This window comes from Gallus gallus, chromosome 14 (genome assembly GCF_016699485.2).
Source record: "Gallus gallus isolate bGalGal1 chromosome 14, bGalGal1.mat.broiler.GRCg7b, whole genome shotgun sequence".
Taxonomy (NCBI): Eukaryota; Metazoa; Chordata; class Aves; order Galliformes; family Phasianidae; genus Gallus; species Gallus gallus.
The window spans coordinates 4,831,845-4,843,554 of record NC_052545.1 but is presented as its reverse complement, the minus strand read 5'-3'; the positions used below and the strand labels follow the sequence as shown (position 1 = coordinate 4,843,554).

At 55.1% G+C, this 11,710-nt stretch overlaps 1 protein-coding gene across 5 annotated transcripts in view; it reads left to right on the top strand.

The window, feature by feature from the left end:
* The first annotated feature begins 7,895 nt into the window (after nucleotides 1-7,895).
* Nucleotides 7,896-11,710, top strand: part of PEMT (phosphatidylethanolamine N-methyltransferase) — a 37,589-nt gene continuing 33,774 nt past the window's right edge. For 2 of the 5 annotated variants that reach the window (XM_015294176.4, XM_015294177.4), the window contains exons 1-2: nucleotides 7,896-7,928; nucleotides 10,664-10,771. In XM_015294176.4, coding sequence (XP_015149662.2) covers nucleotides 10,679-10,771 — 93 coding nt within the window. In that variant the 5' untranslated portion in view covers nucleotides 7,896-7,928; nucleotides 10,664-10,678. Of the gene's footprint in view, nucleotides 8,278-10,663; nucleotides 10,772-11,710 lie in introns of all 5 variants that reach the window. The other 3 variants (XM_015294178.4, XM_015294179.4, NM_001006164.2) reach the window with 2 other exon arrangements.

Below are 11,710 nucleotides of genomic sequence, written 5' to 3'. Positions count from 1 at the left end.
TGCTGCAGTGCAGTGGAGAGGAGGGAGGGCATCCCGATGTGAGTGCATGGGGAACATCCGGTATGGGGGTGTGGGGAACTCTGGTGTGGGTTTGCAGCAGGTGCAGGCATGCAGCAGGTACATGCAGCTGCCTTGTTTCCAATCCCTGTTGCAACAACCCCACTGGGGAAACACCCCAGAAATGGGTTATGTTGCTGCTCCCCTTGACCCTTGCTGGGTTTTTTTCTGCCAGCTGGGCACCGGAGCAGCTGCTTTCAGCCCAGATTTGGAAACCAAGGCAGTGCCAGCAGTGGGGCATTGTCGGATGGTCCTCAGCTGTGATCCAGGGCTTTCCCATGGCAGCACCCCTGGCAGGCGGGCAGCAGGACCGCGGTGCCCTGAGCACAGCTTCCTGGCGCCCAGCATCATTCCTCGCCGGCTCCATCCCATAGAGATGGCCATGACCTGCTGCTCAATCCCAGCCAGGAGGCTGCCCTGGACGCCTGCCTGTCTGCTGGAAGAGACCTTGGGAAAGAGCAGAGCAATGGGGCTTAAAGTTTTCCGTGTGCTGAGGAATTCCCTGCAGCATCCGCTAAGCCCATCCACCGGCACAGCCCCATCGTTCCATGTCACCGTGCCATGTCTGCCTGGCGTGGGTTGCACCGGGTCTGTCCCACTGTGCAGTAAGGCTCCAGCTCTCCTCCTTCCTCCTCTCCCCTTTGCACTTCAATGTCTCACCCATGTCCAAGTGGGTCCCCATGGGGGACGGCGGTTTCTCACCAGCATCAACAAACCACAGCAGTAAACGTCTGCCCCGACAGCCAGGGCTGCCTCACACCAAGGCGTCTGCCCTCTTTGCAGGGATCTGCCAAAAAACAACTTCTAAAAATTGTGCAGATGATGGGTGCTGCAGCCCTGCATCCTCCAAAGGGGACCTTGGGGTTGTGGTGCTGCCCGGCAGCGTCTCTGGTTCTCTGTGTGCGGGAAGGAGGGGTGTGCAGTGCAGCACAGGGAATGGGGACAGCCCGAGATGCCTCTTGGCTTTAGCAACAAGGGGATTAAGCAACTTGAACCTCAAACAAGGCTTTGTTTCAGGCCTTGTTTTCTACAAAACAAATCGCTTTGTGCTCGGTTAACCTTCACCTTGCCAAAAAGGTGGTGGAAGAGAATCACAAAGTTGGCTCCCACAGCTTCTTTGTGCTGGAACCGCCTGAGCTGGCACGGCACAGCATCCCCACCCCGGGATGCGCACAGGGGGTGGTGGTAAGGGGGGATCCTGGGGCAGGATTTGGGCAGGGGGGGGCACGGTGGTGGTGCTCACTGCTCTCCCTGTGCCCCTGCTGCTGGCGCTCCGGGCTTTGGGCTCATGGCAGGGAGGTGATGTATTTTTAATTTGTTGAAGGGAATTAAGCTCATCTGTGTCCGTGTGCTGACAGTTTTTCCACTTTCACTCATTTCTGAACTGCTCGCCTGGTTTTCCTGGGGCCTGGCAGGGCCTTGGCCTCGCAGAGATACCCATTTCCTGCAGACTGAACAATGCAGGCAGCTGGGGAGTTGCAGGACGCCCCTGTAGCCATGTCCCCATGAGCAGGGACAGTCCTAGTCACTGCCACATTGTCTGGCAGGGATCAGCTAATCTGGGGATGTCTGAGGGAGCAGTGCTCTGTACCAATCTGTGACCATGGAGGGGTTGATGTGCTCCAGCCGAGCAAAGCTTCTGGCCAAAAGTTGGAGGGAAGTGGAGTAAAAAGCCTCTGGATGCACCAGGGAGAGGGGAGGAATGCTTTGCTGGTCTCCTGCCCCTGGGACAGCACAAGGCAGAAGCAGCCAGCAATGCTGCAGAGATACCTACCTCAGCGAGGATAAATCCTTTTCCAAGTGTGCCCTTGTTCCTAATGGCCCCTGCAGCCCCTCTGCAATCCGAGTTGTGTAATTGCTGCTAACCACTCTGTCCAGAGGGCTGCTCGCTCCTAATTGCATTTCCTGCGTCTGGCCACCACGAATCCTGCCAGCATTTCCTGAACGTGTTTGGATCGGGAATGTGAGTGAGTGCCGCAGTAGGACCAGGGACGGCATAAACCAGGGCTGGTGTGCAAAAGCAGGGTGAGGTTGCTGGGATGTGAGACCACAGCAAGCCCTGCAGGCTGGGCTCAACCAGCCATGGGTGCAGGGTTTCAGCTCTGACCTTCTCAGCTCAGCCCCAGAGGGATGCTGCAGGGAGCACAACCAGGGGCAGAGCTCTCATCCTTGGCTTGGCTGGTGGCAGGGATCTGGCTGGGGTCTGGCTGTCCCGTGCCCCTAAGCTTTTTCCTGCTTCCTTTCTGAGTTGTTTCTGCAGTGCAGCCTGTAAACAACCGTGAAACGGAGGGGAAAGAAGAGAAGATAAAAATAACAGCAGCAGTAGTGGGTTTGAAGTAAATAACAGCACCACATCAAAGAGGAGGGGGAGTGATGCTCCAAGGAGGTATTTATAGGCAGCTTTGTAGTTGCTGGGGTTAAACCTGCATGCCCCCGTGGAAGCCTCAGCCCTTCTTCTTTGTGTCCCAGAACTGCACACTGCCCTTCCCCGGGGGCCTGGCATGTTCTGACCCCCACCACGTGGCTTTGAGAGATCATATGGAGGATGTGCTGTCCCCAGCAGGCTCCGTGGCACGGAGTGGTGCTGGGTGCTGCTGTGGGGGCCGTCATGCATGGCACGAAGCCCCACCACTGATGCTGTCTTCCTGCTGAGCCCTGGAGGAATTTTTCATCTCTGCAGCCCCCCTGTGTGCCACATCTAAGAGCAAGGCTGAATGCCCAGGGCAAGGAACAGGAGGTGATGCAGGATGTGGTGACTCAGCCTCTCCATCCCTCCTGCTGCGTGAGCATTAGGTGGCTGCTCTGCTAATGGAGACACCCTAATAATGTGCCACGTGGGTCTGGAGCAATGCAATGCACTTACATTGGAAACCAAGGATAGTGATGCACAGCAAAAAGGTGCTGGAGTGCATGGAGTAGCTTTGCAGTCACAGGGAAAGCTGTCTACGGGGATGCACCTATAGGGCAGTGGGGTGCCTGTGGTGTGGGGTGGGCTTGTGGCAGGGTAAGGTGGTAGCAGCAACCTTTGCAGCTGCCTCCTGCTTTGGGAAGCCAACTTCTCTTCAAGCATTTTTTTCCCCACAGAGAGGACTTCTGGAGGGATTCAAATGGTTTGGGGGATTTAGGGATTTAGGGCTTTAGGGGAGAGTGGAGCAGCAGTAAACCCTGTAGCCGGCTCTGTAGGATCAGTGCGCTGAGAACAAGAGAGAGCTCAGGGGACTTCCACCCTCCTGGAGCCCTGAAATATCCTCCTCGCTCCTGCTGCTGCTCCCTGGGCTGTGGCAGCACGGGCTCTGCATGCTGCTGCTGCTGCTCTCTAATCAGACACGGGATTTGCAATTAAGCGACATGGAGTGCCTTGGGGACACAGCCTGCTGTTTGAGCCGCGCTCAGACGAGTTCGGGGAGGGAGAGACCTGATTTCCCACTTAGCAGACAGGTCACGATCGGTGGATTCATTGATCCCAGAAAGCAAAGCCTCTGCTTCATTAGAGACATGCCGGTGATGAACGCAGCCTTGGGGAGCGGGGAAGCTGCTGTGAATCGTTCCCCAAATGCTGGCTCTGACCGCTGTGCAGAGGGAGCTGCTCCATCCTGCTTCGCACATCACGCACTTGGTCCTAAGGGCATAGAAATACGCTGAGCCTGGAGGGATGCTGTTCCCCTTTGCCCGCAGGAAGGACGGATCCTGCTCTGCCCTCTGCTGCCTTTCCAATTTGCTCTGCCCGGCTCAGCTATCCCCACAGGGAGGTCTCCTCGCTGGCTCGTGCCAAAAGTTCCTGGCAATAACTTCCCGGTGCCCTTCAGTGCAGCTGCTCAAGACAGCAGATGGGGCCGTGGGTTGTAGCTGTGCCAGACCGGTTGCTCTGCAAACCTGGTTTGCGATAAGCTGTGCTTATGCAAGCAGCTCCATCTATACCCAATGTTCCCAGTTCCTCATGTAAAAACCTACCGAGATGCTGGGAGCACAGCAGGAAGCAGCTCCAAAGGTGAGCAGTGCCCAGGGGCTGGACCAGGGCCCGTGCTGTCCCCTCCCTGCGTCACGCCATGCACCCACTGGGCACCGCACATGAGCCAGCACGATAAAAACACCCACGGGTGAAAATGCAAGACAGTAAATGGGAGAGGACTGTGAGCCCTCAACGTGGAGATTTTGTAGGTTTTCCTCCATTCTCTGCGTGAGGACAGCCACACAGGGGATGCTGTTTTTAAGATTTCTGCTCCAGAGAATCGTGTTATGCTGTTGGCTCGGGGCAGAGATGTGTCATCCTACTCCTAGAGGCTTTGGGACTTCTTGCTGCTAATTCCTTCTTTCAAGAAAGCATCTCCCGTGGGCAATCATCGCTCTGTGGCATCGCTGTGCTCCCTCCCAGCACGATTGCCCAGGGGTGACTGTGCTGGCTCCTGCCAGGGAGAAGATGCCTGGCAGGCAGCCCTGATGCCAGCACGAGCATCTTCAGCTTTCAGCATCAACAAGCCCCCTTACTGCGACACATCCCCCTCATAGGAGCTCTCCTCCTGGGGCCATTGTTCAACAACTGCTCTAGGGGCAGATCTCGAGCTCCCAAGCACTCGGCTCTGGTTTCTGGCTCAGAGGAGCAGGAAGCACAGCACGCTCAGCCCAGCTCGACTTTCAGCCTGAGAACATCTCAGGCTATTGGAGAATGCGGGTGTGCGTAGCTGAGCTGGGTCTCTCGTTGCATCCCTGGCAATCACATGAAAGCATGCAAGGAGACAAAGGTGCAGCTAACTCTGCAGATTTACATGGATCAGGATCCATGCGAGTCCCCAGTACTAACTGGGGTGTAAGTGGGAGCAGAGTCTGATTCGCATACCGTATGTTCCCTATCCACCACGTTCAATCAAGCCTAATAAAATTAATAGGGGAGCATTGAAAATCTCGTGATTAATTCTTTATGATCTGTAATAGGGGAGCTGTGTGCCAATTACTCGAGTAAATCATTCATCAGAATATAAATAGAGCTAACCTCCAGCACAAACACTAGAGGATTTCCACTAGGATTGCAGGTCTGGATTGCAGCATTGCACGGCTGATGACAACACGTTATCAGATGGAGAACAGAAGAGTATCTGCAATGTCAATGCTGTCTGAACAGCCCAAGGTTTCAGCTTTGTGCTCCAGTGTAATTTGCTTCTGTTTACAATGTAGTCCTGTTTGTTTATGGTGTTTTGATGCTGTCTTTGATCTGTGTAGCTTGTCAGTCCAAACTGCTGCAGGTTTGCAAGAGGGCCAGCTTTATTGCATGAAAGGTTTCAAACGATGCGCTGTGACACTGCCCTTGGGGAAGGGACATGAAGTACTGGTGAAAAAGGCCCCAGACCCATGTGCTGAAGTTAACCTGTGCTCTTGGCTGGAGCTTTCCAGCCACATTCGCAGTGTCTCAATCCCAAGCAAACCCCCCCCCCCCCCTCCAGCCAATAGAACTCCCTACCCTGCATTGCTGGGAGTCCCTTGGGTCTCCTTGCATTCAGGGGCATTGAAATGTTTCTGAGCAAGCTGTAGCTTGCTGAGCTACGGCATCCTGCTAAATCTGACAGCCAGCATCCTCCACTGGACTGCTGCATGCATGCACGGCTCACCCACATGCAATGAGCGTGCAATGCTCAGAAACCCTCTGCAGCAGATGCACCGTTGGTCCTCCCTCTGTCAGACAGCTCCTCATCCCCTGTACCAATAATCACTTTGTTTAAGTGCTTTCTGCCCACGCAGGCATTTTGCAATTGCATATTCATCGGTGACCCCTCAGAATCACGATGGTATTTAAAAGGCTGTTGGGAGGCTGCAAGCTGAGAAGGGACTTGGGAACACCGAGGGAAATGCTCTCTTCCTTAGCTCAGTGCTTGGAAATAGAGAGCTGAATAAAAGGCATGCCGTGGGGAGAAGGAAAGGGATGGGAACACAAAGAGAGACCCAGCCCTGCAGAAAGCCCTCTTTGTCTCCTTCCCAGCTGCTGGGGTGTTTCCCAGAGGTAGAATAGAGGTGTATGGAGGGACTCCACCATTGTAAATCCCCCCAGCCCAATGTCCCCTCCACAGGGGAATTGGCAGTGGGAGTGACATGGGAGCTCTGGGAATGTTTCCCATGCAGCTTGTGACAGTCCTTCTCCTCTGAAACACAGGGTGATCCCCAGTGCGGGGGTGACAGGATGGATATGTCTGTGACATCCCAGCCCTGCTGGCCTTTATTCTCTCAGCCCACCGTGACATCCTTGCCCTCTCCCCACTAGCCATGCTGACAGCATGGGGACGTCCTCCCCTTGCAGCACAGAGGCTGCTTTGGAGACAATTTCTCCCTGCTAATTCCCTCCCCTGGGGGACATTTCCTCCTCTCTGAACATTGCCATCATTGCTCTTCCCATTGCACCCCCTTCGCCCTCCCCTCTGCCCCAAGGACCCAGCTGGTGGGACTTGCAAAACAAACATCCTCCCATCTGCTCCTGCGCTCCAGCCTGGGAGATGGCAGAGGCGATAATTACACACTCGGCACAGCAAAATTATCCAGCACAAGGGAGAAGAGGCCGGAAGCAGCTGGAGATAATCCGTTTGGGGAACGCTGTTCCCACCCACAGTGCTTTCATCTCACCCCAAACCAGCCAGCTTTGCAAATTCTACTATGAATGTGTTCAGAGAGCCCAGACAGGATGGGGTCCAGCCTTGTGCACGAACCCATAGTGCAGAGCTGGTCCTGCAGGTGGGGAGATGAGGACGCACGGGTACAGTGGAGCAGCAGATTCAATGAAACCTGGTTTTCCACTGAGTCAAGAGTCCTTCTGGGTTTCAAAGTACCTTTCAAGTGCAACCTTAAAGGATGCTGTTTTGCTGGTGACATACGCATGTGAGCTGCCACTCCTGCACCTTTTCACTGCCTGTTAGAGCATGTGTGTACAGACATCACTCCATCCCTTTCCTCACCACTGCTTCTGAGACATCCCTGGAAGGGATGAAAAAGTCTTTAAAATGGTCCATACAGAGGCCCTGTGGGGGCATGGAAGATACTACTAGATTGCCCACACAGAATCAGGTCCAGACCTGCAGCCCAACATGTGCACCGATCATAAACATCCAGAAGAGGAGTGCAGAAACCAATGGTGTCATAGAACCACAGAACCATAGAATGACTTAAGTTGCAAGGGACCTTAAAGACCCTTGAGCTCCAACCCCCCTGCTATGGGCTGGTTGTCCCCTACCAGATCAGGCCCTATCTAACCTGGCCTTGGGCACCTCCAGGCATGGGACACCCACAGCTTCTCTGGGGAACCTCTTCCAGTGACACACTGCCCCAAGTTAAAATTTATTTCCTAACATCTAATGTAAATTTCCCCTCTTTTAGTTTAAAACCATCCCCCTTGTCCTATCACTATGGGACTGTTGATCCCCCACCTGTTTATCAGCTCCCTTTAGGTAGTGGAAGGCTGCAGTGAGGTCCCCCCAGAGCCTTCTCTTCCCCATGCTGCACCCCCAGCTCTCAGCCTGTCCCTACTGCAGATGTGCTCCACTCTGACATCTCCATGCCCTCCGCAGGCCCTGCTCCAGCAGCTCCACATCCTTGTGCTGGGGACGCATGGACGCAGTGCTCCATGTGGGGCACAAGCTCTGCAGTGTCACCGACACCCTGTTTGGGTCCATCTGGGCTGGCGGGGCCAGGCCCTGCAAACCCACACTATGCAGAACCCCCTGCGTGCCCCCCAGGCCCTGGGGGCTGCAGGCAGCCCCAGTCCCCCCCACCACCTCAGTTGCTTCACTGGTCAGGGGGGCAAAGTCCAGCCACCGTCAGCACAGGCCACCCTGCCCGGTGCTGCGGCCAGGAACACACTCAGAGCCCTCAACGGAGGCGACGGGGCCGGCAGCGAGGTCAGCGCTTGCCCGCGGGGAGCCAGGTGGGACAAGGCCCCGCAGCAGGCCGCTCTCAGGCCCGGCCGCCGCGCTGCAGGCCCGGCCTCTCCCAGCTCCGGCCGCGGCGTCCTCTGGGCCATGTAGTCCCCGCAGCGAAGGGAGGACTACACTTCCCATCACCGCCGCTGCGCTCGCTGGCAGCCGGCCGGGGGAAGGCCGCGGGGTGCCCCGGCCCCGGCCCCGTGCCATGGCGGGGAGGCCCAGGCCGGGAGGCGAGCGGGGGCAGGCAGGAGGCCGGCGGGGAGCGGGGTTGCGGTGGTGGCCGCGGGATTGCTGCAGCGGGCTGGGCGGCCTGGATTACAGCGAGGTACCGGGAGCGGGGCGGGGGGGGTACCGCGGGGGGCGCCGCGGGGTCTGCTGCTGCCTCTGCCCCTCCCCTTCCCACCCTGCTGCCCTGCTCCGTGTGGCTCCGGGGGGGGTTTCCCCCAAAGTGGGGGTGCTCGGTCTCTGTGCTGTCTCTAGATGCTAGCACCGGTACTGGTGCAGCGGAGCATTCTCCAGCACGGTGCTGTGAATGGAGTTTTGCTGCGCTCTGCCAGCAGCAGGGAGATGTTGGCTCCTGTTCTCGGAAGGACTGGGAACGCAGCAGGTGGCAGTGAGGTCACCATGACCAGGTGCTCCTTGTCCTTCCCGTCGCGCTCCCATTGCACCACGCTGGCTTGTGCAATGCCCAGCATGCTATGAATGTGAGGCCGAGGGTTGCAGGGCTGCCAAGCCACTTGCAGAGTAAGTCACTGCCCTGTGCAAGCTCTGAACGGGGCTTGTTTGTATGGGAGACAGCAATAAACCCCTGGGCTATGTCTGCAGTTGGAGCAGATGCACAGGGATGCTCAGCATCAGTGCACACAGTGCTTGAGATGCTTCCCATAGCCCTTCCTGGCACTAATTTCTGCTCAGACCGTGATTGCATATTCCATCTACCTGGCAACAGCTGTGTTTGCCCAGGACCCAGCGCAACAGAGTGCCTCAACCAGACCTGGGTGCCCACGCAACTCTCATCCACCCTGATTTTGGGGCTGTGCAGCATTCAAGCAAGCAGAATTTGCCACCAGGAGACTCTCAGAGCTTGCAGATGTGGTTATTTATCACCTGTCAGGAAGGAAGGGGGAAAGTTGAATGTTCTGTGCTCGTTATGTTGTCGTCTCAGTAACTTGCAGAGACAGCTCATCCTAATGGGTTTGTTCCCCTTTTATCCCTATGAGCACACGCTAGGCACAGGCCAATCTGCTTCCTGCTAGCAGCAGCAAATTTGGTTGTTGAGGAGGGGAAAAAAAGGTGAGTGCAATGTTAATGATGTTGCCAGACAGGAGTTAGTAGGTCAAGAAGCTTTTGTTCAGCCTGTGCTGGCAGTGTGCAACAAGAGGAAAGAAGCTGTCCTGGTCTTGTGGGTTTGCAATTGAAGTGGGACTGGACAGTTTGGTCCTGGCACCAGTGATGTGCAGGTTATATCCTGGCAGAACTCATTTTGAAGGGATGATGTTTGATGGCAAAGGTCTGGCCAGATGTGACAAGAGGGGCTGGAGAAGGTAGGAATGAGAGCAGAGGGTCAGGACCAGGCACTGGGGGCTCTCCCCTTTTTACCTCACTAGGATGGAGGTACCGCACAGAGCTGGGATAGTCAGTGGTGGCCTGTGGGCAGCAAGCAAACCTCTGCGAGGATTCCCTTGTCTGCCTATACTGAAGAAGCCTTTGCTCTTGCACTTCGTACTGTGGGTGGTCTCCTCGCTGTGAGGGGACACCAGTTTAAACAGCCCCTCTCCACAAATCCCACCACAGCCCCTTTGAAGAGCTCAGGAGGAGCCAGCGGGAGTTTCTCTCTTGCACAGGCAAAGCAAAGGCGATGCCTTTTCCAGCCCTTCCTGTCCTCTGGCACTGAAGGACTTGCAAACACAGCTGTGTTTGGGAAGCAAAAACCTTCCACGTCTCAGTGTTGTCTTGATTTTGATTCAAGTGAGGGAAGGGCTTGGGCTGGGCTACTTTGTCGTTTGTTTTCACAGTTTGGGGGAAAAAAAAAAAAAAGAAGAAGAAGGAAAAAAAAGGTGCTGTGTGTTTTTCATCGAAATACCACTGCAGGGAGAGGGCACAGGGATGGAGAAGCAGCATGGCTTACTCCACATAAAAATGCTGACAGTGCCAAGGAGCTGTCCTGGGAAAAATGTTTCTTTCTTAAAACGAAGAAGAGAGAAAAACAGCAAGCTTTAAGGTTTCCTTTTGTTGCTGTTAAGTAAGACAGGAAAGTCTTCTGTAACTGCTAGCAGTGCCAGAGCATCCCTGCGCAATACTGTGGGCTTGCATCAGCCTTGCTTTATGGAAGGCAAGTTGGAAGCCGATGCTGTTCAGTGCTCAGAGTTTCCATGCAGAGCAGCACTCCAGGGACAGCACTCAGTCCCCAGGGTCAGTGGGACACTGTGAAATGCTGCTGCCTTTCCTGCAGCAGAGAAACATTCTTGGCTTTCCTAGCTGACCTGGAGTGCTGATGCACATCCTCACTGCCGTGGGGTCTTTGCAGTGTCCAAGTCCTTCACCACACTCCATGAGAGCCCAGTGTCCCTAAGAGCATGGCAGGAGTTGGTGTGAAGGTTCATCAGCTCTTGTAGAGCATTTGGTTTGGGATGAAGTACCCCATCTTTGGGTACAACACTCAGTGCCTCTGCAGGAACTCTCACCCCCATTAACTGCCTCTTTCCCCACAGGTGGATGTGACAGCCATGGCGCGGCTCTTCAGCTATGTGGATATGACTGATTCTGGCTTCATTGCAGCCGTCCTCTCTATCGCCTTCAACCCATTCTTCTGGAATGTGGTAAGAGCTGCCTGAATGCTTCCTTTTGTCATCTGATGTAAGAATACCCTTTGGATTGTGCTGAATAACCCCTCACCCCTACCAAACACCCCAAGAGCATTTCTCCTGCAAGAGCTCTGTAGTTCTCCCCCTGGTGCAGGTGTTTATTGTGCTGGGAACTGCTCTAGGAGAGGAACTGCTTCTGGAGAAGTCTGGTGGAGAGAGCTGTGCTCGGTTCATATGTACTAGAAAAGAGTGAGCAGGGAGTTTCATTGCCGAGAGAGCCCTGGCACTGTTGCTCCTGGGGATAACAGTGGCTGTGACATATGTTGCAGAGGTCAGGAAAAAGGGAGCCAAAGCAGGATGCAGAAGGAATTAGGAACTAAGCTCAGATGAGGAGGCAGAGTAATCAAACCCATCCTTCAGCCATCTGCTGCACCTCCCACCCTGGCAGCCAGGCACTGCTTGCTGTACATGATGAGACATCAGTGGCACAATTGCCACTCATACGAAGGCATCAATGGCATTAACTCCTGCAGGGGGATGCACCAGGCAAGTTGTCCACTGCTTCCCATCCGAATAAGTTGACAGGAGGTTGCATGGATGCAAGAAACATAAACAATCAGCCAAAAGTTAACCTGAAGAAATTTCCCCTCCATCCTGCTGCAAAGTCTGGCAAAGAGCTGCAGAGTTGGCAGTGAGCCAGCCCCAAGCATGGGCAGGGGTATCTGTGCACGGTGATGCTTACTATCTCTGCAGGCACTGTATTGCCACAGGGTGTGGTAGTGCTTTGGGAGCAGAGAATGGGAGAGGTTTTGCTGCCCTTTATTTCTGTGCTTTGCAACCTCCCTGCAAGAGCAACAGGATTCATCTCTGGCCCTGTTGTGCGAGCCAACACGCCAGGCGAAGAGCCCAGGCTGATGAAAGCACAAGTTCCTGCAGCGTCCTCGGCAGCACAGC